Here is a 25,428-nt window from a genome sequence, read left to right on the forward strand (position 1 = left end):
CTAATATTAATGCTCTGTTCTAGATGTTGCGACCAGAATTTACCCTGACGAGGGTTTCGTCTATTCCATAAGCAAAGGTGCTACTTCTTTGTTGAATTGACTGATAACTTCATACCTAGTGAATATTGGAGTTTTATTTTGGTTTGTCTTTACACTAGTGGGATGAGGTAGATATTTTGAAATATTATGTTACCTCTGGGTTATACTGGATTTCTTATGGTAAATAATTTCCTCAACCTATGTTGTTATACAGCGATTTCATTGCGCCACTTGGAACTGGGAGTCAGTGGCGTCGCCAGTTTCAAAAATATAATTGCTGGTGAGCCCCATTTTTGACTAATATCTTTTTTTACTCGCACCTCTTCATTGAGGGTTTTCGAGGGACTTGGCTTGATAGGCCACACTTGCGATATTGCTCTTTGTCTAAATTTTGTTAATTTTAATTTTATTTTGGGGTTTTTGTGGTTTTGATGAATTTATTTTTGCACCTCTATTCTTGCACTTCTTTTCGCTTTGCTAATAATATATAACACAGTTTTCGGTGATTCTTTGGTTACTCAAAAAGGTTGCATTTAATTAGGTTTGTTGATTGAATCCTTAGCTTTGACAAATAGGTGTTTTTTTCAATGGGATGCTCCTGTCACTTATGGTGATATGATTATTATTTTGAGAATAATCTTGTTCTCTCTGAATCACTCTTTGAATATGTCCAATTTTGAAATATTCAGTTTGTAACTGTTGCTTTTGTTGTATATTCTAGCCCTGATGAAGTCTAAATGCATAAACTGCTAATATTAGACGAAACACGTGTTGGCTAGCAATCAAAGAAATGCTACAATGAATATTAAAGAAGAAGGCTGACACCCACTTTTGGAATTGGATACTTTATTTGATACTGTTTTGTATACAATTTAACTTTGCTCGGGATACAGTGTATTTATTCTACTTAGAGAAACACTCTTGGACTTATGTGCATAGTCTCATACACACTCTTACACTCTTACACCCACTCACTGCCCCACCTGGGCACTCAAGCAACCACTCTCAGACCCACTCAGATACTCATGCAGCCACTTACAGACTCACTCACAGTCACACATCCATGTACAGACCTACCTAGACTCATGCACCCACTTACAGACCTACTCACATACTCATGTCTGTACTCACAGACCCACTGAGACACTCCCACACCCAATGACAGACCCACTGAGACAGCCACTCATAGATCTTCTCAGGCACTCATACACCCACTCACACACCTATGCAGTCACTTGTACACTCAGTCACAGACTCACTCAGATATATATACACCCATTCACTCACTCACTCAGACTCATGTATACACTCACAGACCCACTCAGGCACTCACCTTCCCAGTCAAAGACCCACTCAAACACTCATGCATGCAGCCATGTACTCACAGACTCAGAGAATTATACTCACACTCCTAGACATATTGAGACACTCATACACCCACTCACAGATCCACTCAGACACTCCTACACTCACTCACAGACCCACCCAGATACTCACACACCCATACAGTCACTCACACACCCACTCACAGACCCACCCAGAGACTTATGCATCCAGTCACTGATATACTCAGAGGTTAATACACCCACTCACAATTCTACTGAGAGACTCATAACCAATTTCACAGAACTGCTCAGACACCCACGCTCTCAGTCATTGACCACTAAGACACTCTTGCACACACTCACAGATCTACTCAGACAGTCATACGCCCACACACTCACCCTCCCAGACACCCATGTAAACACTCATGTATTGAATCACAGATCCAGTCAGACAGTCCTATACTTAGTTTTAAATGCAAAAACACACTCATGCACCTACTCAGAGATCAACTTAAGGACTCAACCTTCCCCACCAGGGTACTGCAGTACCATGTAAGCTTCCCCAAGGAAGTTTGTATGGTACCGCAACACCATCACTCATTGATTAAATGTATTTTTGTATGTAAATATTATTGCATTGACTGTCATTGCAAACTGTATTGTATGGAAATTGAGATAATGCAACGCAACACATATTAGCCTTGTGTTACAATGCGATGTATAAAGTCTTGTCTTGTTTCATTAAATGCACATAAGTGATAGTTTTGCAATTGCTGAGCTCATAGTACATAAAGTTGTAATAATTGCCCCAACAATTCAACAAACTGAACTAGAAACAAGTGATTTGAATTGTATTAGGCGAATTGTGAAATAGTCATGGATTCTCCACTAAAGCACATGAATACTAGGTTACCAAAGCTAATAAACTGACTAAACAAGTTCTGCCAAGAATGGCATTCACACACAAGGCACACACATTCCCCTGGCCCAAAGAAGGTACATTTGACACAAATATAATTGAGCAGAGTAAAACACACACGAAAAACAAATAGACAGGTCAAAAGAGAGACAAGAGAGATGCATTATTAGAGCTATGAGCCATCTTCGAGGACGCCAGCAGCGATAGCCTTGCAATGCCATTAGCAATAAACCGTCAGCTCCTCCCCAACTATATGCAGAGATGAACATCTTCACATATGCTTCCTCTGCATTAGGTTACTCTACCCAAAAGAAGCCAACGAGCCTCCCACCATTAGAAGGTCAGTCAGATATAAGTTGGAGAAAAGCTAAATTAACGGTCCCAGACAAAGAAAGTACATCCCAAGTTCCTAGGAAAGGTCCACAAAAACTCAACTCCCTGTCCACCAGAGATGACACATGACACCCCAAGAGCAGGTAGGATAAACATTCCCACTAGGTCAGGTGAACATAAGCGGATGTCAGAGAAGTTTGTGGAGATGCTCAATAGTGAATCAGCAAGTTTTGGAGAGAAAGGGAGCACTAGTTCCCTGGGTACAGATGCAAGGGTGGGGCTACAGCATTTACCCAATTAGCTGATGCGGAAACTGAGGGTGAACTCGAAAGCGAAGCTAAGTCTATGAGAGCAGAGCATAGTTTAGAGCAAAAGAGACAGGCCAGACAGGGTTAGGGGGGAAATAAGGAACTGACACTTGAGATAGAAAGGGCACGCAACAACACATGCCTCGTACTGTCAACCACATGCCAATCTGAAGAGGAAACCATAGTAACAGTACTAATGAATACCATACCTTATACACACAGGGGCAACTAAGTCATGCATTAGGGAGGGTATAGTCTTTTTATCGAAAGACACTATGGCCCCAACCTCAGACCCATGAGGCAGCCCATATGGGAGAAAAGAAAGCCATGGAGCAGTGATGTTCTTTCCTGCATGACACGTTAAAACATTGATCACACTGTTTCAGGGAAATGCCCAACACTAAAGAAAAAACCCCAAAGCTACCCCAAAAGGAAGATTCCAGATACCTAGGCGGGGTCAAGAATAGCCCAAGCTAGGTACCTGAAATCCACGAGCGAGGGCCATGCCGCATTCCACACCACATGACTGAAACAAAGAGATGCATGTGCACCAAAACATGCTATGGGCGGTATACAACCTTTACAACGCAACTTTTACAACACACTACCATTACAACGAAACTTTTACAACGCAAAATCCATTACAACGCATGCATTTACAACGCAGTCATTACAACGCATGACACTACAACGCACACTACTACAACGCATACCATTACAACGCAGTCATTACAACGCATACCATTACAATGCATAAATTACCATCCAACACTTACCCTACTGTTGCACCCCCTGGAGTTAGAATAGTAATTTTAACCCCTACACTATCCAACACTTTCCCTACTGTTGCACCCCCTGGAGTTAGAATAGTAATTTGAACCCCTACACTATCCAACACTTACCTTATATGCAATGTAATGTAATGCGTTGTAATGGTATGCGTTGTAAATGTAGCATGCGTTGTAGTGGAATGCGTTGTAAAGGTAGTTTCTAAGAATTCGTTGTAATGGTATGCGTTGTAATGGTGTGCATTGTAATGGATTTTGCGGTGTAAAAAATGCGTTGTAAAGGTGTGCGTTGTAAAAGTGGGCGTTGTAACGTCATACATCCGCTATGGGCACGTGGCAGACGTTAGCCACACCGGCGGTGATACGCCACCTCTTTGCACATGTTTCAATCACCTATAGCAGTACTAAACTAAGCGTGGCATGACAAACGCAACCTAGGATAGTACCAAAAGATGTAGCCCCAGCCGGTATATATTACTAATGGAAGGGCCCGTACTGCAAACGAACGCTTAGCTTTCAGGTAAAGGGACTGTACCAAAATCTAGACTCTGACTCAAGAGCACAATTTCATCACTCCCTACGTTCAGGAGACCAACCTACAAACATACTTAGCACCAATCTAAGCATCCAGTTAGGATTGGAGGGTAGTTCAATGGCTTATAATAATAATGATAATAGTAATAACAATACTGAAACTTGTAAAGCGCAAACAGCTACCTCAATCAGAGGTGTCCTGGCACTCTAACAGCAGGCATTACGTACATAGAGGTCCAAGCACTACTCCCAAGCCTGATCAGGCCTGAAGAGCCATGTCTTCAGCGCTTTTCTGAAGAAGGTCTCTGAATCATGTAGGCGGAGGTTACCAGGCAGGGCGTTCCACAGTTTGCCCGTCCTCACTGGGGAACGTCCTACCACCCAGCCGGGCTTTTTCAAAGAGGGGTATGCATAGCAGATTTTGTGAGTTTGACCTCAGAGACCGATTTTGCTTATGGTCACATAGCCTAAGTTTGAGGTATCAGGGGCACTTTCCCTTTAGGGCCCCGTAGGCCAGAGTCATGGCCTTGAATTCAATTATTTTGGCTGATGGGAGCCAGTGAAGTTTGAGTAAATGCGGAGAGACATGGTGCCGAAAAGGTGTGCGTCTGATCAGTCTCGCAGCCAAATTCTGCACCATCTGGAGGCGTTAAATCGAATATTTAGGAAGGCCAAGATGTAGACCATTTGCGTAGTCCAGCCTCAATGTCACTGTGGCATGGACTACGGATTTGAGGCAGTCTTCTGGCAGGAAATATAAAAACTTCCGAAGGTTTCTCAATTTGCAAAAACAAGTAGCAGAGACCTGCTGAATTGGAGCCGAAAAGGAACAATCTAGGCTTTGATTCAAATGGATGTAGGGCGACTCTCTGAGTGCGACCGCTCAGATATGATTTGAGCCAGGGCAGCACCTTCCCCCCAATGTCCAAGTCCCTTAATCTCTGAACCAATATTTCATGATCGAGTGTGTCAAATGCCGCAGACAGATCCAGGAGCACCAGCAACGCTGATGCCCCTGAATCGAGCGACCCTCTCACCTCCAGTAGAGCTGTCTCTGTGCTGAAACCCGCCCAAAATCCAGATCTTGTGTCATGCAGAGAGCCCTGGCTCTCATTAAAGTTAGTCAGTTGGCGCTGGACTAACTTCTCTAACATTTTTCCCAGCACGGGCAGCAATGAAATTGGCCTGACATTATTGAGATCTCTGGGGTCTCCATTCAGTTTTTTTCTCAGAGTGAAAAATGCCGGATTCAAGGGAAGTGTTCCAGATATGAGATAGGGCATAAATAAGAGAATGAGACAACACTTTCCAAAGTTTAGGCAGACATGGATTATCTGCGGAACCTGATCTGCATTTTTGAATTTCTCCCAATGCATATTGCTGCGAAATTGGTATGTAGTTCGTAAGTGAGGGCTCTGCCGCAGCTCCCGACAGCCTACCTGATTTCTCCGTTGCCACTGGCGTGGCGAAGGAATCGTAAACCTTCGAAATTTTATTATCATAGAAACTTTTCACACAAAGCAGGGGAAGCTTGTACTTCGGTCTCTAATGTCATAGGCTTAAAAAAGGTTTAAACCACCTTGAAAACCTCTTTACTAGAGTTTTTCCAATTTCGTTTTATAATGGAGCTCTTACCCTTAAACTGACCGAGTTTGGCCAGAATAATGAAAAAAGGAATCAAACAGTGATCCAACCAAACCAGTGGGCAGGGAGTCTCCATATCTATAGAAGCGATATTAGAAAAAACTAAATCTAGGGTATGGCCTGATTTGTGCCTAGGGGATGATAAAAGTTGCATAATGTTAGCCCCTGCCTAGGAAGAGACCAGCTGAGCTGCTTGTCATTCACGTGCAGATTAAAATTGCCATGGGCCATAAAATTAGCATGTACTAGCGATTTTTGAACAATAAAATTACAGAGATCCTGGCATACTTTTGCTGCACAATCAGGTGGTCTATAAAAAGATTTGATCTATCTAGATAAACTAATAATCACTCTTACGCACTGAAAATACTAAAACATACCTAGCAGGAATCACTTTCCGGTGCCTCACTAGATCATGGCTAGTGGAGTATGGTGATCATACCCCTATGGTAAAATTACAGGGACTCTGAAAACCATTAATTACAGAGCATGTGTAATTGTTTCTATCAATGAAGTTCTTCCAAAACCAGGTAAGAGAGAAGACAACCAAAGTGCACCAACACGACGTGTCATCAACTTTCACTAATAACGAAAGAGGAAAAGGACAATTTCTGAACTCACACCAATAGAAGGAGGAAAAACCCACAGCCTGCCTAATACCCGGATGGGTGAAATGGTCCCTCAAGTAGTTGATCCATCCCATGGTCATGAAAACCATGAACTAAATACTGCAAACATTTTCCAATTGTGCAGAAGAAACACAGAAAACGGAAGAGCATAGAAGGTTCCAAAGGGAATCACACATCGAATGACCATATTGCAACAAAAAATATTTGTAATGCTGTGCACATGTACACTCCGTCTACGAGTAACTCCACACTTACTTATTATTGAGGAACTGCTGAGTCAAAAGAGAGCCACGAATAGGGAAATGCAGCACCCTCGTCGGGATCTTTTGTATGTCACCTATAATTACCTTAAACCAAAAATGTGCATCCCGCATGCACTGCAAAGCTCCCTCTTACATAACACCTGGTACATACGTATGCCCTCAGTGGCTCCCGAGCATCAGCCTGGTCATGTTACATTTGTTTGCTGATCCCACATGTGGTAGGTGCAGATAGGCTTTACATGTCCAAAGTGGTAGCCCCCGAAAAAGCCTAGTGCCTCGTTCTCCTTTACTTATGGGTTTGAGGTTCTAGCTTGTTGGGCTGGATAAGGGTCAAGATCCAGCCCAACAAGCTAGAACCTCAAAGGGTAGTTGTAAACTTAGCCCAACAGGACACCAACCTAGCAGTGTCATACCTCTTCACTGAACCTAACAATATTCAAATTGAGCTGGACAGGATGCATTGAAAGGGCACTATAGGGGAGGATACTGTTTGGCCTCACAACTTCCCAGAGAATGGATTCTTGGAGATAGCAAAACCCCCAACTCAATGCACAAACACATCCTCTCCTGCATCCATCTGTGGACCAAGGGTGCCCCTTAGTGTATCTGAGGTGGTCTTCTTAACAACAAACAGTCTCCCAACAATGGGGCACATATGCAATGGGGCACCTCCACTCCAATGGATTTCTACTAGGGTTGCGGGGAACATGCCTATACCCAACTGGTTCCCAGTTGGAGAGGACTGTGCTCCCTGGTGACTGTGCACATCCCAACCCAGGTCGTTCCCGAGAAGAATTAGTAGAGCTGTACCAGCACCTGGTAAAGAAAAAGACCCCTTGCTGCACCAAATTTGCCAGAAGAGAGCGGTGGACTATTTTGACTGGATTCAGTTCAAGGACATCCCAGTAGAGTTTAGACTGTTCACAGAGGCACAGATTGTGGCAAGAGGGGTCGATACCTTTCTTCACACTACAGGCGAAAGCTAATGCCTGCTAGCTTTAAATAACCAGGTTGGAAATGCTTAAGATGATGAACAACACTGAGCTGGACCTCAATTTTTTCAAGGAAGAAATACAACCCATCTACCTCATGGTAATGCAGCATCGGGATGTGATGGACTTAAAGACCGCAATGGAGGCAGGGGTCTGAGCCAATATTGGCACTACCTGCCAGTCCCGGCAATCGCATGGAAATTGGAAGTTTGACTCTTGCCTTCCAAGCACTGCTTAATATGCAGAGAAATATGTGTGAAGAAGGAGGTGCCCCTTGGCAGAAGTTTTTTTTCAAACTGGTTCTTCTAGCTCCAACAATGGATCTCAAGTTCGTGCAAATCACTGTTGCCAGTTGCTATTGTGGTCCTCTTGGTTTGTGATTCAAAAGGGGGTGGTGATGGACAGAGTATCTGAATTAAGCAGAACACTCCTACCCAGTCAAAAGATCAGGGATTGATCCATCACCGTTTTTTAGCTCACTGCACCATCCCAGTTCAGAACCTGGCTACATGCAAATTAGTCTGACCCTGGCCCAGTGCATTGGGAACAGGGCAGACCAAACTACCAAGCCAATTCTTTACTGGAAAGGAAACAAGCTTCCGGGGACCGGTTTCTGGCATTACAGCCGTCTTCGGCCCGGCTTGCTTGAATCCTGATGGTGCAGTGAGCAAGGGACTCACATCTGAGCATACCCTTCCAAATCAAAATCAAATCAAATCAAATCAGAGCATTTGTATAGCGCACTACTCACCCGGAGGGTCTCAAGGCGCTGGGGGGGGGGGTCCGCTACTGCTCGAACAGCCAGGTCTTGAGCTGCTTCCTGAAGGCGAGGTGGTCCTGGGTCAGGCGGAGGTGGGTCGGAAGGGAGTTCCAAGTCTTGGCAGCCAGGTAGGAGAAGGACCTTCCTCCTGTGGTGGCTCTTTGGATGCGGGGGACGGCGGCGATGGCGTGGCTGGTCGATCGAAGCTGGCGTTTGGGAGCGTAGAAGTTGAGGCGGCTGTTGAGGTATCCTAGTCCTTGGTTTTGTAGGGCTTTGTGTGCGTGGGTGAGGAGCCGGAAGGTGATTCTCTTGTTGACCGGGAGCCAGTGCAGGTCTCTCAGGTGTCCGGAGATGTGGCTGCGGCGGGGGATGTCCAGGATGAGTCGCGCTGAGGTGTTCTGGATCCGCTGGAGTCTTTTCTGGAGTTTGGCGGTGGTTCCAGCGTAGAGGGAGTTGCCGTAGTCCAGACGGCTGGCGACGAGGGCCTGGGTGACCGTCTTCCTGGTCTCGGTGGGGATCCATCAGAAGATCTTTCGTAGCATGCGCAGGATGTTGAAGCATGACGAGGAGACGGCGTTGACTTGTCTGGTCATGGAGAGGGAGGAGTCCAGGATGAAGCCCAGGTTGCGTGCGTGGTCTGTTGGTTTGGGTGCGCTGCCCAGGGCGGGGGGCCACCAGGAGTCGTCCCAGGCGGAGGGTGAGGATCCCAGGATGAGGACTTCCGTCTTGTCCGAGTTCAGTTTCAGGCGGCTGTTCGACATCCATTTGGCTACGTCTGTCATCCCTTCGTGCAGGTTGGCTCTGGCGGTGGCTGGGTCGTTAGTGAGGGAGAGGATCAGCTGGGTGTCGTCGGCGTAGGAGATGATGTTCAGGTTGTGCTGGCGTGCGATGGCTGCAAGGGGGCTCATGTAGACGTTGAAGAGTGTTGGGCTGAGCGAGGAGCCTTGAGGAACGCCGCAGATGACTTCGGTGGCTTCCGATCTGAACGGGGGGAGGCGGACTCTCTGTGTCCTTCCGGCGAGGAAGGAGGTGATCCACTCCAGTGCCTTCTCCTGGATTCCGACGTTGCTGAGGCACTGTACTAGGGTGCGGTGGCAGACAGTGTCGAAGGCCGCGGAGAGGTCCAGGAGGATGAGGGCCGCTGTTTCTCCGTTGTCGAGCAGGGCTCGGATGTCATCGGTGGCTGCGATCAGGGCGGTCTCGGTGCTGTGGTTGGCCCGGAAGCCAGACTGCGAGAGGTCGAGGGAACCGTTCGTCTCGAGGAAGGCGGCCAGTTGCTTGTTGACGGTCTTCTCGATGACTTTGGCCGGAAACGGGAGCAGCGAGATGGGGCGGTAGTTCTTGAGGTTGGTTGGGTCTGCTGATGGTTTCTTGAGTAGAGCGCTGAGTTCGGCGTGCTTCCAGCTCTCCGGGAAGGTGGCGATGTCGAAGGAGGTGTTGATGATGTCCCGCAGGTGGTGTGCGATGACAGCGTCGGCCTTGTTGAAGACGTGGTGAGGGCAGGGGTCTGTCGGAGATCCGGAGTGGATGGAGTTCATCGTGCGGATGGTGTCTTCAGTTCTGATCGGGGTCCAGGCGCAGAGGGTGGTGGGGGGGGCGGTGGTTCGGTCGTGGCGTGCGTCGGTTGAGTGCTGAAGCTGTTGTGTATGTCCGCGATCTTGTTGTGGAAGTAGGAGGCGAGGGAGTTGCAGAGGTCTTGCAAAGGGGTGATGTCGTTGTTTCCGGCGTTGGGGTTGGAGAGCTCTTTCACTATGTTGAAGAGTTCCTTGCTGTTGTGTGCGTTGTTGTCCAGTCGTTCCTTGAAAGCGGTTTTCTTGGTGGCGTGGATCAGCTGGTGGTGTTTTCGGGTGGCGAGCTTGAGGGCAGTCATGTTGTCCGGTGTTGGGTCTCTGCGCCAGGTTTTCTCGAGTGCTCTGCAGTTCTTCTTGGAGCTCTTGAGGTCGTCGTTAAACCATGGGGCTTTCTTGCTGCCGGGTCTGCTCGGCGGGGTCTTCAGCGGGGCGAGGTCGTCTGCGCAGTCGCTGATCCATTTCGTGAGGTTGGTGGCTGCTTGGCTGGGGTTTGTTGTGCTGGTGGGAGGGTTCTTGTTCAGGGAAGTAGCGAGCTGGTCTGCAGTGATCTTGTTCCAGCTTCTGCGGGGAGACTGTTGCTGGTGATGGTGGAGCGTGGTCCTTCTGAAGCTGAAGTGGAAGCAGCTGTGGTCCGTCCAGTGGAGCCACGTGGCGTGGCTGAAGGCGATGTCCTTGCTGGAAGAGAAGACCGGGTCGAGAGTGTGTCCGGCGTAGAGAGTGGGGGTGGTCACCAGTTGCTTGAGTCCGAGGTTGGCGAGGTTGTCCAGCAGGGTGGTTGTGTTGCGGTCGTTGTTGTTCTCCAGGTGGAAGTTGAGGTCCCCGAGGAGGATGTAGTCGGCGGAGCGGAGGGCGTGTGGGCTGATGAAGTCGGCGATGTCCTCGCTGAATTGTGTGCGTGGTCCCGGGGGTCTGTAGATGAGGGTGCCTCTGAGGGTGGTCTTGGGGTTGACGTGGATCTGGAAGTGCAGGTGTTCGGCGGGTGCGAGGGTGTCGTCGGTGTTGGTCGTGATGCGGATGGTGTTCCTGTGGATGATGGCGATGCCTCCTCCTGTCTGGTTGGCGCGGTCTCTCCGGGTGATCTTGTAGCCCTCTGGGATGGCGATGGCGATGTCGGCGCTGAGGAGGCAATCATCCAGGTTTCCGTGAGGAAGGCGACGTCTGGGTCTGTGGTGTCGAGCAGGTTCCAGAGCTCGACGGCGTGTCTGTGGACGGAGCGGGTGTTGAGCAGGATGCACTTCAGGTGGGTGCTGCTGGAGGTCGGCTTGGTGGGTGCTGGTGTGGCGTGGGTCCGGTTGCAGGTGAACTTGCAGGAGTGGCAGCTGAAGGGTCCGTGGGTGCGTCTCGGTGTGGCTCGGTAGCAGCCCGGGGTTCGGCCGGTGTTGAGTGCGTTGAGTTCGGTGGCGTCGTAGGTCCGTCGGGTCGGCTTCCGTCGGTGGGGGCCAGGGGTCCTGGCACTGGGCGCGGTCCAGGCGCGGACGGGCGCAGACGGGCTTACCTTTGGCGCACCTTCGGCGCTCAATCGGTGCTCCCGCTGCGCGCGTCCGCTGCGCGGTCGCTCTGGGGGCGTCATAAGTAAGGAGCCGGGTGGGCGGGTCAGCTGGGTGGCGGGAGCGGGGCGGCCAATGGGCTGGTGGTGGGCGGGGCCGCTGGGAGGCAGCGGCGGGAACCTCTGGGCATCCGGCGGCGGTTCTGTGTCCCTGGGTCAAGCGAGGGGGGCAGGGGGAGATCCGGGCGGCCCAGCGGCGGCTGGGTCGTTCAGCAGCAAGCAGGAGGCAGGCAGCGGCAGGCGTGGGGAGCAAGGGGGTGACCCGGCCTAGTTAAAGGCGCAGTGGTCGCTCCCTGGCTGACCCCGCAGGACCCCTTAAGTAAGGAGCCGGGTGGGCGGGTCAGCTGGGTGGCGGGAGCGGGGCGGCCAATGGGCTGGTGGTGGGCGGGGCCGCAGGGAGGCAGCGGCGGGAACCTCTGGGCGTCCGGCGGCGGTTCTGTGTCCCTGGGTCAAGCGAGGGGGGCAGGGGGAGATCCGGGTGGCCCAGCGGCGGCTGGGTCGTTCAGCAGCAGCAGCAAGCAGGAGGCAGGCAGCGGCAGCGGCAGGCGTGGGGAGCAAGGGGGTGACCCGGCCTAGTTAAAGGCGCAGTGGTGGCCAAAACGATTCAAAAGGGGGTGGTGATGGACAGAGTATCTGAATTAAGCAGAACACTCCTACCCAGTCAAAAGATCAGGGCTTGATCCATCACCGTTTTTTAGCTCACTGCACCATCCCAGTTCAGAACCTGGCTACATGCAAATTAGTCTGACCCTGGCCCAGTGCATCATGGAAACAGGGCAGACCAAACTACCAAGCCAATTCTTTACTGGAAAGGAAAAAAGCTTCCAAGGACCGGTTTCTGGCATTACAGCCGTCTTCGGCCCGGCTTGCTTGAATCCTGATGGTGCAGTGAGCAAGGGACTCACATCTGAGCATACCCTTCCACACTTGTGGTGGCCAAAATGATTCAAAAGGGGGTGGTGATGGACAGAGTATCTGAATTAAGCAGAACACTCCTACCCAGTCAAAAGATCAGGGCTTGATCCATCACTGTTTTTTAGCTCACTGCACCATCCCAGTTCAGAACCTGGCTACATGCAAATTAGTCTGACCCTGGCCCAGTACATCATGGGAACAGGGCAGACCAAACTACCAAGCCAATTCTTTACTGGAAAGGAAACAAGCTTCCGGGGACCAGTTTCTGGCATTACAGCCGTCTTCGGCCCGGCTTGCTTGAATCCTGATGGTGCAGTGAGCAAGGGACTCACATCTGAGCATACCCTTCCACACTTGTGGTGGCCAAAACGATTCAAAAGGGGGTGGTGATGGACAGAGTATCTGAATTAAGCAGAACACTCCTACCCAGTCAAAAGATCAGGGCTTGATCCATCACCGTTTTTTAGCTCACTGCACCATCCCAGTTCAGAACCTGGCTACATGCAAATTAGTCTGACCCTGGCCCAGTGCATCATGGGAACAGGGCAGACCAAACTACCAAGCCAATTCTTTACTGGAAAGGAAACAAGCTTCCGGGGACCAGTTTCTGGCATTACAGCCGTCTTCGGCCCGGCTTGCTTGAATCCTGATGGTGCAGTGAGCAAGGGACTCACATCTGAGCATACCCTTCCACACTTGTGGTGGCCAAAACTATTCAAAAGGGGGTGGTGATGGACAGAGTATCTGAATTAAGCAGAACACTCCTACCCAGTCAAAAGATCAGGGCTTGATCCATCACCGTTTTTTAGCTCACTGCACCATCCCAATTCAGAACCTGGCTACATGCAAAATCTTGGTTTGTGGGGTCATACAATTGGGGATCACCTGCTGTAAAAATGCAATCCTCAATTTACGTAATGATACAAATGCATGAATCTAATAGTGTAGATGGAAAATAAACCAGAGTGGGGAATGTTAAAATGGATATTGACACGTTTACCTACAAAAATGAACTATCGTCCTTATTAATAGAATCATCCTTCCACAACTCCACATTTACCTTGACACACAAGTATGTAGTCTGGCAGGCCCTGCAACCTAGGCCCGGGATTACTGATTGATGGGTCACAGGTGGGAGTGTTATTAGCTGGCAGGCAAACACCCGGGCAGGAAACTTGTGATCAATCCCACAAATAGGCACAACAACATTACAATGTTCAGGGGAGATAGGCCCTAATAAAGCAAATATGTTCTGTGGAGGTACACGTGCTTCAAAAAATACCTTAAAGGCAGATGCTAGATGATTTCGGCACACACCCCCAATCAGGACCTAGCGCACATACCGATCACACGCTCCCCATGTTGGATATCTGGACACATTCACCACTAGCCACTCTGTGTCCAAGCAGTCCACTTGAGTAACCATTGACCATTAAGTTATGTATGACTCTAAGGCAGCAACCAAAATTCCTCATTATATATGGTACGCCGGATATGTTTATGACCTTATGTAACATTGTATATAACACCAATGTGACGCCAATGTAAATTAATACATTCCTCCAACCTTGTGCCTGTAATTTTATCCCAGATGAATTGTTTATTTGTTTGGATGATTTCGGAACACATCCCCAATCAGGACCTAGCGCACATACCGATCACACGCTCCCCATGTTGAATATCTGGACACATTCACCACTAGCCACACTGTGTCCAAGCAGTCCACTTGAGTAACCATTGACCATTAAGTTATGACTCTAAGGCAGCAACCAACATTCCTCATTATATATGGTACCCGGATATGTTTATGACCTGATGTAACATTGTATATAACACCAATGTGACGCCAATGTAAATTAATACATTCCTCCGACCTTGTGCCTGTAATTTTATCCCAGATGAATTGTTTAATAAAATGGAACAGTTCCTGTTTTGCCAAAGTCCTCTTGTCTTCTGTTTGTTAAAGAATTCAAATCCAAGCAACACTTGTCCCCTGCAGCTGGGCTCCTTGAGTCTGGCAGCAATGTTTCTGGGGGCAGTGCCTCCAGCACAGCTGCAGTCAAGAACTTGTGTCCAAGAAGATTGCAACTAATGGCAACATCTTAGGAGGCAGATGTGTCCCTCAGCAGCAGGGGCCCCCTGAGTCCAGGAAGCTTTTACACTTCAGTAACGTTTCCTGGAGAGGCCTACTCCAGCCACCCTACAAATGGGCCCATAGTGTTTGGGAAATGTGCACCCTACAACAGTTTCCATAGGGGGGGTGTCCCCATCGCCTTAACATTCAGGCCTTGTGATTTTGGAAAGCTAGGTCGCTGTGGTGGAGTGTCAAGGGGATGGGCAAATCCAGACCCTCTGTAGCTGGACCCTTGTTGCCAGTAAGCTTGTTCCTGGCAGTAGAGTGGGTGGTAGTCTACCAGCAGCTAACACCTGTGCACAAGGACTGCACAATGGTGTGTAGCCATAGAATCGTTTTAGTTTTCTTTTTTTTTTATTTATTTGGATCCATGGATCTAAAACAAGATTCTCTAATCTGCAGTAGAATATTTTGCTGAGATCTGTTAGGATCCATGAATCCAAGCTCTTAATCCGCAGATACCCTGGCAAAATGTAAATTATTTTACTTTTCAACATAGAAGGGGGCCCCAACATAGGCCTAGGTTCCAGGGTGTGATCTACCTACCCACTCACATACACTTTCCTATTTTGTTTAGTACGCAGGGACTGAGTCCTTGAGTCCCATAATAGTGTTTGCAACATTTGTTTCTCATGTTTTGGGCAGCCAATCAAATTCTTTGGGATTGGTGCAACCAACATTTGACCCATAGATCTAAAATGACTGATAGGAGAAAAGCTCCCCCAGCCAATAGGACTTGGATATTTTTTATTTTGGATTTGCGAAGCATCCTCACATCCGAAACTGTTAATACAACTCTAACTTTTTATCTAAGGGTAAAGACCTTCATGTGCAAGCCGAGTCCCTCTTTAAACTCTAAGGGGCAACTTAACAACGACCACCGCTAATCATCGCTGGCCGTGCTTAGCGATAATTACATTATGGCAGGCTATCTCTGGTATTTAGCGCCCTGTAGCGCGTAATTAACAGCGCGTTACTCCAGGGAGATAAAAATTCCAGCGATAGTGAGGTTATCTCCCTTTTACAGGGAACATTGCTAGTTTTTCAGCGATGTTACCTGCAAAAGGGCAATAACCTTGCTGATACGACCCACAGGGTCATATCAGCATAATCCACCCCTATGTTAGGGATGGCTAAGTCAAGATTTTAGCAGACAGGCAAGTGCTCCGTTCTTCAAAATACTAAGCAAAGTTTTAAGAAAATGCATTTATATAATGAAATTCATGACTTTCATGACACAAATTGCTTTAGGGTGGGACTTACCATGGTGTTAGGTCTTCCGCCTGCCAGGAAATAATTGCATCTGTAACTGCACTGGCTATGTTTCCATTTGCAAGCTTCAAATCATCAACGTTGTCTCCATTGAAGTTTCCACAGGCTCCACACAAGCTGTTAGCCATATCTGGAGTGACTGACACTGTGACTGACCCACTCATGCTGAACTGAATTGTGATCTTAGATGCAAATTTAAGCACCACAGCAATGTCGTTAATATCAATCGACAAGAGTTCTGATATTTTTGCTGGTAAGCTGACCTCACGTCCATTTAGCTGAAATCATGAAAGGATTCTGTTAGCTTGCAGCAGATAAACCTTGATGAAGCATGTAAAGCTTATGCATTTAAGAATGGAAGTGTCTGCTTGTGTTTGCACTTCTTGAACAACATAAAGGAAAATCTAGTAATAGATAAGAGACAGTTAGTGGACCATGACATTTTACATTTCTAGGGGAGGAGGCTATTAGTCCATAAGTGAACATTGAAGTTATGCTTTTACTTCACTCTGTTGTGAAGAAGTCTACTAGCCCACATGCAGACTTTTCGGTTCTTCAAAGATGAGCTATGTAGAACTTCATATAGCGCCTAAGGGAGTTATGAGGGCATTAGCTTCCATGTAGACACTCAGATTTGTTCAGATTCAGAGACTATATCAAGCCAATTGGAAGCAATATCTTTGGAAAGGCTCTCCAAAGTTCATTTATATATTACCAAATTAGCTTTATCACAAATAGGATTTGGTTCTTATATTTCTCCAAAGCAACAGTTTAATGTACTCCTTGTATCTGAGCTCCAATTCACTGTACAAAAATCCAGGAGCCAACATGTCTTTCACAAAAATTGTGCTTCATCAGGGCTGTCAATTTCACAGAGAAAACATTGAAAAATCTTTACCTAAGGTTGAGTCATGAGTGAATAAAAGTTTTTAGAACATCCGGTATTATACAAGATTAACAACTACAATACAGTGCATTGACAGATTGAATATTAAATATTTGGTATAAAGCTAATTCATTCTTGAAATCATATTTCTTTGGTCAACAACAGCGCACTAACAAGAACACGCATATGTACAACTTATCAATCAATCAATCAAGCAATCAATCAATCAGAGATTTGTGAAGCACACTACTCACCTGTGAGGGTCTCAAGGCACTGGCTGGGGATATCGGGCAGCGCTGCATCATCCGAAAAGCCAGGACTTGAGGCGCTTCCTGAATGCTTGCAGTGTGGGACTTCACCTGATGTTGAGGGAGAGTTTGTTCCAGGTCTTGGCCTTGATGTAGGAGAAGGCACTTCCTCCCATTCTGGCTCCCCAGAAGCATGGGATTTCAGCCAGGGTGAGGTCCGCAGAGCGGAGGTTAGACATTATTGCACATTCATTGTATGAGAGGCATGTAGTGTATTGATGGTAATTACCTCTTCCTGTTGTTTTCAGTGCATTGCGTCTTCGCAAAATCAGAGGTCATGGTCCTGTGCACATCTACCTAGCAGACTCAGAGGGTCTCCATTTAATGCTGTGCCCCACAGTTGCTGACCGAAATGAGTAGAGCAAGTCTCTCTTTACTTATTTGGTTCAAACCCATCTTCTCCCAAGGGCTGCTCTTTGTTTAGGGAGAAGCGATTCATTGAATGGGCCCAGCCCTACAAAGAAAGCACGTCCAGCATCAGTTTCATAATTGTCTCTGCAGTTGGAATCAGGTGAGTGCATGAGAGAAGGCCAAGCGTCACCAGGTCCCATTGCGCTAACAGTGTGGACAACAAGTTGCACAACCAGGACATGGCGCAGTGAGAACGCCCAAGTGTTTCAGATCTAGCAAGCGACTTGGGAGATGGTCAGCATGAGCTTGAGTCCATGCAACAAGAAAATGTGTTGCTTTAGGATGAACTGGTTTGATGCTGCCCTCACCACCTACCATGGTTCTTTGAGGGATGGGCTTTGGGGGGTTCCCAATGGTGCATGTCCTGTCTTGCAGCCCTCACACTTTGGTGATTTAAGAATTCAAGCAAATGCTTCTGCTAACGGAAATGCTAATCCTGCTCATGTCATGGTGACTACTCCAGTACCAGTGTCTTTGGCCCCACCTCAATGGTTTTTATCATTATTATTATTGTTATTACTATACATATTTTGTAAAGAGCATGGAGGCCTAATTAAAGATTTCCCAGCACTCAGCTCAATACAGAAGTGGGTTGATTTAGGAACAATCTCAGAAATATAAAGCCATTAGAAAGGATCAGAGGATGAGAACAGCCAAGGTTTTAACAATTTGACAAACAGGGAGTGTGAACAACATTCTCTCAGTGTCAGGGGTGGCTCATTTAAATGTTTTGGTCCCAGAAAAGGAAACACTCTGCCTCCTTGATGTGATTTCCTAATTTAAGGAATTACAGCCAGACTAAGATGGCTAGAGCACAACAAATGGCCAGGTTTGCAGTGAGAAACAAACGATCTAAGGTAATCAAGACCAGTGTATGCCATATAGCACAACGCCTTCAAATGCACCTGCCCTTCAGTGGGAATCTACATTAAGTTCCTTAGCATATTGCCAGTTGAGGTAACCTTAGGAGGGTAAAGCAAGAGGCATGCAGCTACATTTTGCACAATTTGGAGGTATATAAAATTCCCATTGTCTAGCCTCGAAATAACCAGGGCTAGGACTACGGTTTCCTGGGCAGATATATGGAGACATTGAAGGTTCTTTCAGAGCCATTTCAAGATCCTAAAGCATATAGCTGCCACCTTATTAATCTGTTGGCTCATGGTAAGTTTGTCATCTAACCACATTCTTAAGTTCTTTACTACTGGCATGGGGCTCGGGTGGGGGCGGCAAAGGTGTGGGCCACATCTGAGTCACCCAAGGATTGGAGAGATTGCCAGCTAACAAGATCTCCATCTTGTCTCTGTTCAGTTTGGGTTAGCACACATCCATAGTGAGACCTGAGAGAGACAAGAGTTAAGGGCCTCTGCATTCTGATTGTCCTTAGATAACAGAAATACCATAATAGGTGTGTCATCCTCATACAAAAAAAGAGTGAGGGCACAGTTTTCTAGTGTTTCATCTAATAGATGTTCATAAAGGTTGAAGAGCAAGGGACTCAAAATGGATCCCTGAGGTACACCTGACACCAAGAGTGGGTTTTTGCCCGGTGTTGGGTAGTGTGCACCTGAAAGATAAGGTCCTGCGAAAAAAGATTTTAACCAGCACAGAGCCATATCTCTAATTCCCAGGGTCTCTAGTGTGAGAAAGTGCCCTCTTTCTGCATGGTTGCCCCCACTTTTTGCTGAATTGCTGATGTACTTTGACTGAGTGTGCCCTGGGCTCCTGCTAATTAGGTATCCAGGTCCTAGGTTGTTTCCCTAAAACTGCATTGAAGCCTAAACCCCATTGGCATCTCTGGCCACAGGTCAGCCCCTGAGAAATGGTACCACTGGTACCCAGGGCGCTGTGACAAGAGAAGGCCTCTAAGGGCTGCAGCTCTTATTGTGCCACCCCTAGAGGGGGTGGCACAATACACACACACACACACACACTGCCTTTGCAGGCTGTGTGTCTTGGTGCAGAACAAAGTGAAGAGTCGACATGGCGCACATACCTGTGTGCCATGCCTACAACCCACTGCTCTGGCATAGATCAGCTACCCCTCTAACTGGGTGCACAATACCAGAGGTGAGGGTACAGGTGCTTGAGCCCTGTACCCCTACAGTGTCTAAGTCCATTCTTAGACGTTGTAAGTGCAGTGCTGCCATTAAGAGTATAAGGTGCAGGGAGTGTGTCATTACGAACTCTACAGCACCATAAAGGCTACACTTAAAACTGAGAAATTTGGTATCAAACTTCTCAGGACATTAAACCCATACTGATGCTAGTGTGGCATTTAATGAAAAGTGCACACAGAGGGCATCTTAGAGCTGCCCCCTGAAAACTAACCTACTACTAGTGTCCAGGCTGAGTGGCTGCTTGCAGCTGCCACCACCAGACATGTTTCTGGACCCCTGGGTCGAGAGCCTGCTGCTCTCTGGGGCCTAAAACAGTGCACATCCTGGTATGAGGTGCCAAGAGTCCTCCCCCAGGATGGCCAGGGTTCACGAAGGGGAAGCTTGAAAGGCTTACCGCCTTTTTGAGCATCCCCAGGCCACTTGCTGCTCTCAGCAACTGGTCCAGATTGATTCTGATCCCCACTGTGGGCGGGAGAACCGGTGGGAAAAACAAGTGAGGAAGAGAGGTGTGCCCACCTCTGCCAACTCCATCCCTCAGTTGGGGAAGGCGAGGTGAAGCACAACTCTCAGTCCACGCCATCTTGAAGATGGGGGGACTCAGCCAACCAGGGACAGGCACATGTCCCGCTCCCACTGGAGGGTGCCACAATAGAGGGTGTACCCACCCTAGGAAAGGGACTCATCGTTCCCTGCCTTTTACCTACCTGTAACACCCCTAAATCTAGTCTTTAGGGGCCCCCCTGTACCTTGCTTCCTTAGACAAGACAAAACTACAAGAAGAAGAAGAAGAAGGACAGAAAAGCCATGCAGCAGCTAACAAGAGGATGATGCCCACTAACTTGGCCCCAGCCCTACCAGCCTGCCTCCCCTACGAACCTGCTCCTGCGAAATCCTGGTATGTCCTGCAGCCAAGAAACCTCAAAAACACTGAAGGACCTGCCAGCTTCAACTACAAAGACTTTTTTCCCCGTGAACACTGGACTTGTTCATCTGCAACCTCTGGCTCCAGCCAGACAACGTGGATCTGCCCCACACTGCACCCGCCGACCACGGCCGGAGCTTGAGTGGGCAAACTTCACAAGGAGGTCACCCTGGTGATGCTGACCTAAGATCCGGTAACCCCTGACCTACATCAAGCCTCCAGCTGACGCCTGGAGCATAGATCCAGGAGGTCCCCCCAACCACGACTGAGAGCTGGTTAGAAGATCCGACCACAAAAGTCACTCCTGCACCCGACGCCCCACGGCGTTATGTGCCCACACCAATGGTGCCTAACCAACTCCTAACTTCCCAACTTACCTCTCGAAGTGGTGGTCACACCGAGAAGACCTTCGTCCCTAAGCATGTAGTGCCTTTTCAAACCGGAGGTCCCCCATTGAAACTAACAGGGCGCCCGGTGTTGAAACAGCACTCTGCATCCGGCCGCCCTAGTGCCACTGAGAATGTAATGAGAGTGCATCCTTAACACTGGGGAACCCTTGTTCTAACCCCAGAAGCTCAACTATAAAGACCGATTACTTACCTGGTAACCGTGAACTTCATTTCTCTCCGTAAGAACCTATTGACTGTTTTTGTCAAGTGTGGAGCTGATTTGCATGGAAACCTTAAAAATAACGATTGTGCAAAACTGACTTTACTTACATTTTCTCTAGGAAATGTCCCAGTGTGAAATCTAGGCAGATTACACGGAGTAGAAAAAGTAATTTAAAAAGTAATCTCAAAAGTAACGTAAAAGTTACTTACCTGTCATTTTTACTGCACAAGCAACACAAAATATATGTACAGCATTCCACAGTATTGCATTACCAGTAATTCAAACTGTAACCATTTCAATGTACATTTACAACTGCATTCCAAATTGTATATTTACTACAAACTGATTAGAATTAATCTTCACAGTCCTACTTGTTCCATACGGTTGTAATTGGATACCAAGTATGTACACACTTAATACTTATGAAATGGCAGTGACATTATAACAAAAAGGTCCTGATGAAAGCCAGAGGAATACATTCCTTCGGCGGCTGAAACATGTTGACCACATAGATAGTAAATACGTTATAATCTGTCCTTCACTTTTGTTTTTAGTTCGGGAAACTCCAGTCGAGAAATATAGAGTAGCTAGAGAACTCCAGGAGTTTACCCGATTTCAAACACTATTTTCACTATTTGCACTGCTCTTCCACTGTCAAGTTTGGATGATAGCTTTCTCCTATCTTGCTCCTTTCCTCTTGAGACCACAGGAGGATACAACTACTGTTGCTGTTTCTCTCGACAATTGAGGAGAGAACTCAACGTGGTTGGTTGGTTAAACCCAGATGATGACACTGGGCACGTTTCTCTGTGCAATGATGGGATACCAAACTATCCTGGAGTGGACGTGATCTATTCCTCTACTCTATTTTTCATTAAAATTCTTGTTTTCTTATCTTATTAGTTGTTGCATTCATAATAGAGCCTTTTTGGTCTTACTGTTCTGATTAGAGACAGACAGAAGGCACAGGAGTATACACATTATTCTACCTAGATTGATGACATTAAGTGACCGCCATATTTTGTTGTTAGATAAATTGTTAGGTATCTGGGATTTAAATTTGGTTGGTCTATAAATAATCTCCCTAGGGCCCTCTGTTTGGTGCATTTATAGTATATACAGAGCCAGCTTCCTACATATAGTCTTTGGAGGAGAATTGTATGGTTTACAGTGTCAAGTGCTGCACTGAGATTTAACAAAATCAGTTCAGTGGCTCCACCATTATGCAACTTATACCTCAGGAACAAGTAACACTGAGAAGAGCTGATTAGGTGTTATGACCAGCTTGACACTTAGATTGAGAGGGGTGGTGCAGGCTGCTGAGTTCTGTGTACGCTGTGAGTTGATGTTTTACATGTTTCTCCAACACTTTTGTGAAAACAGGAAGCAGAGATATGGGTCTATAGGTGGACCAAATAGGTGGGCCCAGATTTGATTTTTCAACACAGGATTGATCAAGGCCATTTTCCACGCTTTAAGGACAATGCCCTCCAACTGAGATGAGTTCAGGGCTTTGGTCAACTGCATCAAAACAGGATGGAAGAGCGTGCCAAGCACCTTCAGTAGGCAAGGATCCAATGTCAATCCTAATTTAAAGGACTCCATGGTACAGATCCACAGGCTGAAACCTATGCATTAGACTGTTCCTAATAAAGAGTGTGCCTGTATAGTCAGACTGATCTGCCACTAAAATTGGCAATTTCCTCGGGCTGCATTGTGAGATGGGGATGACTGGTGGAATACTGGTAGGGTCAAAGAGGTTTTGACTAAATTAAAAAGAGTTTAAGGGCAATTTTGGGTTGCCTCAATTATTTTCATATAAAATGAAACTTTAGCCTCGTTGCAGGATTTTTGGTAGTGCCTTTAGGTGTTTTAAATGTTTTTCTTGTCCTCCTTACTATGGGACGTGCACCATACTCTGATTACTTTGCTTTTTCTTTTACCATACAAATACTCATTGCACCACAGAGTGGGTAGTTTTGGGGAATAGTCATAAGTTTCATGCCTTCTGGAGTCAGTGCTAGTCACATTTCTTTATAAACTAGCAGCCTCTCCCTCTGATTCTGCCAGAATTGCCTTTATCATATCCTATCTTGGGGGGACAGCTGACAGCTGGGCTATTCAACTTATTGAAACAAACCATCCAGTTTTCCATGATTTTGAAAGGTTTACAGAAATGATGTTTCATCCCTTTGCTAAGCACACCTTTGTCTAGTCCAGTGATAAAGAGATGTTAAACCTAAGTCAGGGAAAGAAGGATCTCCTTACTTATATTGCTGCCTTTGGTAAATTTGAGACCCATTGACCTGAGGAAAAAAGAACTTCCCTCTTTTATAGAGGGCTGAGGGATGACTTAAAGGAAACCCTGACGCACATTGTAGATCTACCCTCAGATTCTTCTGAGTTCATTGATTTATTTGTCAGACTTGACCATTGGTTAAATGAATGAAAATAAAACCGTTCTTAGGGAAACCCAGGCTGCTGATTGTGCAGTCACAGTGGAAAGAGACTGAGAAGCATATTTAAAAGACCCTATTGCCACAACAACATCAATTTCCACGATGTTGTGGTGGCAATAGGGGCTTCCCTTTTTTTAAAAGGCAGTGTTAAGCCACTTAATGTGGCTTAACACTGCCTTGTAAATATGACACCCTTTCACGCTATACTTAGCATGAAAGGGGAGGGCAATGGGTGTTGCTGTGGGCATTCCACCGCCACACCCATTGATTTTGATGCTGCTACATATTTACAAGGGCAGAGTAAATATTGGGCCGCGCAAAATTAAGATTAGGGAAAACATGATTTTACCCTGGATCAACGAGGAAATTATTTTAATTTCTCCTAGCTTTTGCTGTTTTCATGTGTGCTGAATTGTGCAGCGCACATGGAAACAGCAAATTACCAATGCTTGTTTATGTGAAGGAATGTGTCCCTTCCTCCACACGATCATTAAAAAAAACAGCGTTTTGCATTTTCCATGTGTGCTGCATTAAGCAGCACACATAGAATTTACAAAACGCCATTTAACACATGAACACTCACTCCCCTCAACGCAGGCACCCTTGCACCACAGTGCAAGGGTGCCTGCCTTGACGCTAGGCAGCTAAATGTAGCCCCAGTGCAGGCGGATATGCAGGGGGTAAAGCAGAGCTCCACTATATTCTTGTAAATATGGTGCAGCCCTGCGTTTCTGAAGTGACTGAGCGTGTTGTTAGCCTTCTAGGCGTTCTTTGTAAATATGCCCCTAAGTCTAAGAGTTAGGACAGTTCAGAACCCATGCAGATGGGGGCTCATAAAAATAACAATGTAGAAATAAATGTAACCTGTGTTTGTATTGTGGTAAAGCAGGACATTTTGCACAAGAATGCTCTACCAGACCTATTGGAACTAGGAAGACTAGCGCCTTGACATCAGACCTGGTACAGGAAAACTAGAGAGCCCAGCTGACAAAGGAGTCAATCATTTGGATGAACCGATTCCCCATTACCTGGCTTGAACTTCACCTAAGGTTTGACAACACCTAACAATTTCAGTCACCTCTATCATTTCATGCCAACAGAAGCAAGTCATGCCCATGCTCGTAGATTCCAGAGCTACCGGAAATTTCTTTGGCTTAGGCTTGGCCAGTTCTTTACACTTTCCAAGGGTTAGGAAAAAGGTACCAGAGCATGATAGAGCAGTGGATGGCTCAGAGCTCTCCTTTGGGATGTTCATTTAACAAACTATTCCATTATCCATAGTGTTTGAGAATGGGGATACAAAGACTTTAATCTTTGATCTTATAGATATACCTACCTTTGGCTCTATTTTATTGATCCCTTGGCTTCAGTTGCATAACCCTTTTATTGATTGGTCCCTCCACCTCGTCACCTTGGGGTCCCATTCCTGTAAAGCCAATTGCTATAGATAAGCACATCCCTTGACTTGTGCAGTCTTAGAACCAGGGTCCTTGAAACAGCTTCCTATGGGAAATGTGAGTGTCATATCGACTTGATTCTGGGCACTGCTCAACCCTGCAGTCGCTGTTATGCTCTTTTGGAGCCTAAAGAAACCCCTAGATGACATGCTTTAGACAACATTCCACTTCTCCAACATCATAGGCGAGCATCTTTGTTTCAAAGAGGGATGGTGATTTTCTGGTGTGCGTCAACAATTGGGCCTTAAACAAGGTAACCGTTAAGAATAGGTATCCATTGC

At 46.9% G+C, this 25,428-nt stretch overlaps 1 protein-coding gene across 1 annotated transcript in view; it reads right to left on the reverse strand.

The window, feature by feature from the left end:
* The window catches only part of LOC144769651 (IgGFc-binding protein-like), a 1,105,637-nt gene that overhangs the window by 15,413 nt on the left and 1,064,796 nt on the right, over nt 1-25,428 (reverse strand). The window contains exon 28 of the mRNA XM_078653826.1: nt 15,964-16,250. Within this exon, the coding sequence (XP_078509952.1) occupies nt 15,964-16,250 (287 nt within the window). The remainder of the gene's footprint in view (nt 1-15,963; nt 16,251-25,428) is intronic.

Source organism: Lissotriton helveticus, chromosome 7 (assembly GCF_964261635.1).
Source record: "Lissotriton helveticus chromosome 7, aLisHel1.1, whole genome shotgun sequence".
In the NCBI taxonomy this organism is placed as follows: domain Eukaryota; kingdom Metazoa; phylum Chordata; class Amphibia; order Caudata; family Salamandridae; genus Lissotriton; species Lissotriton helveticus.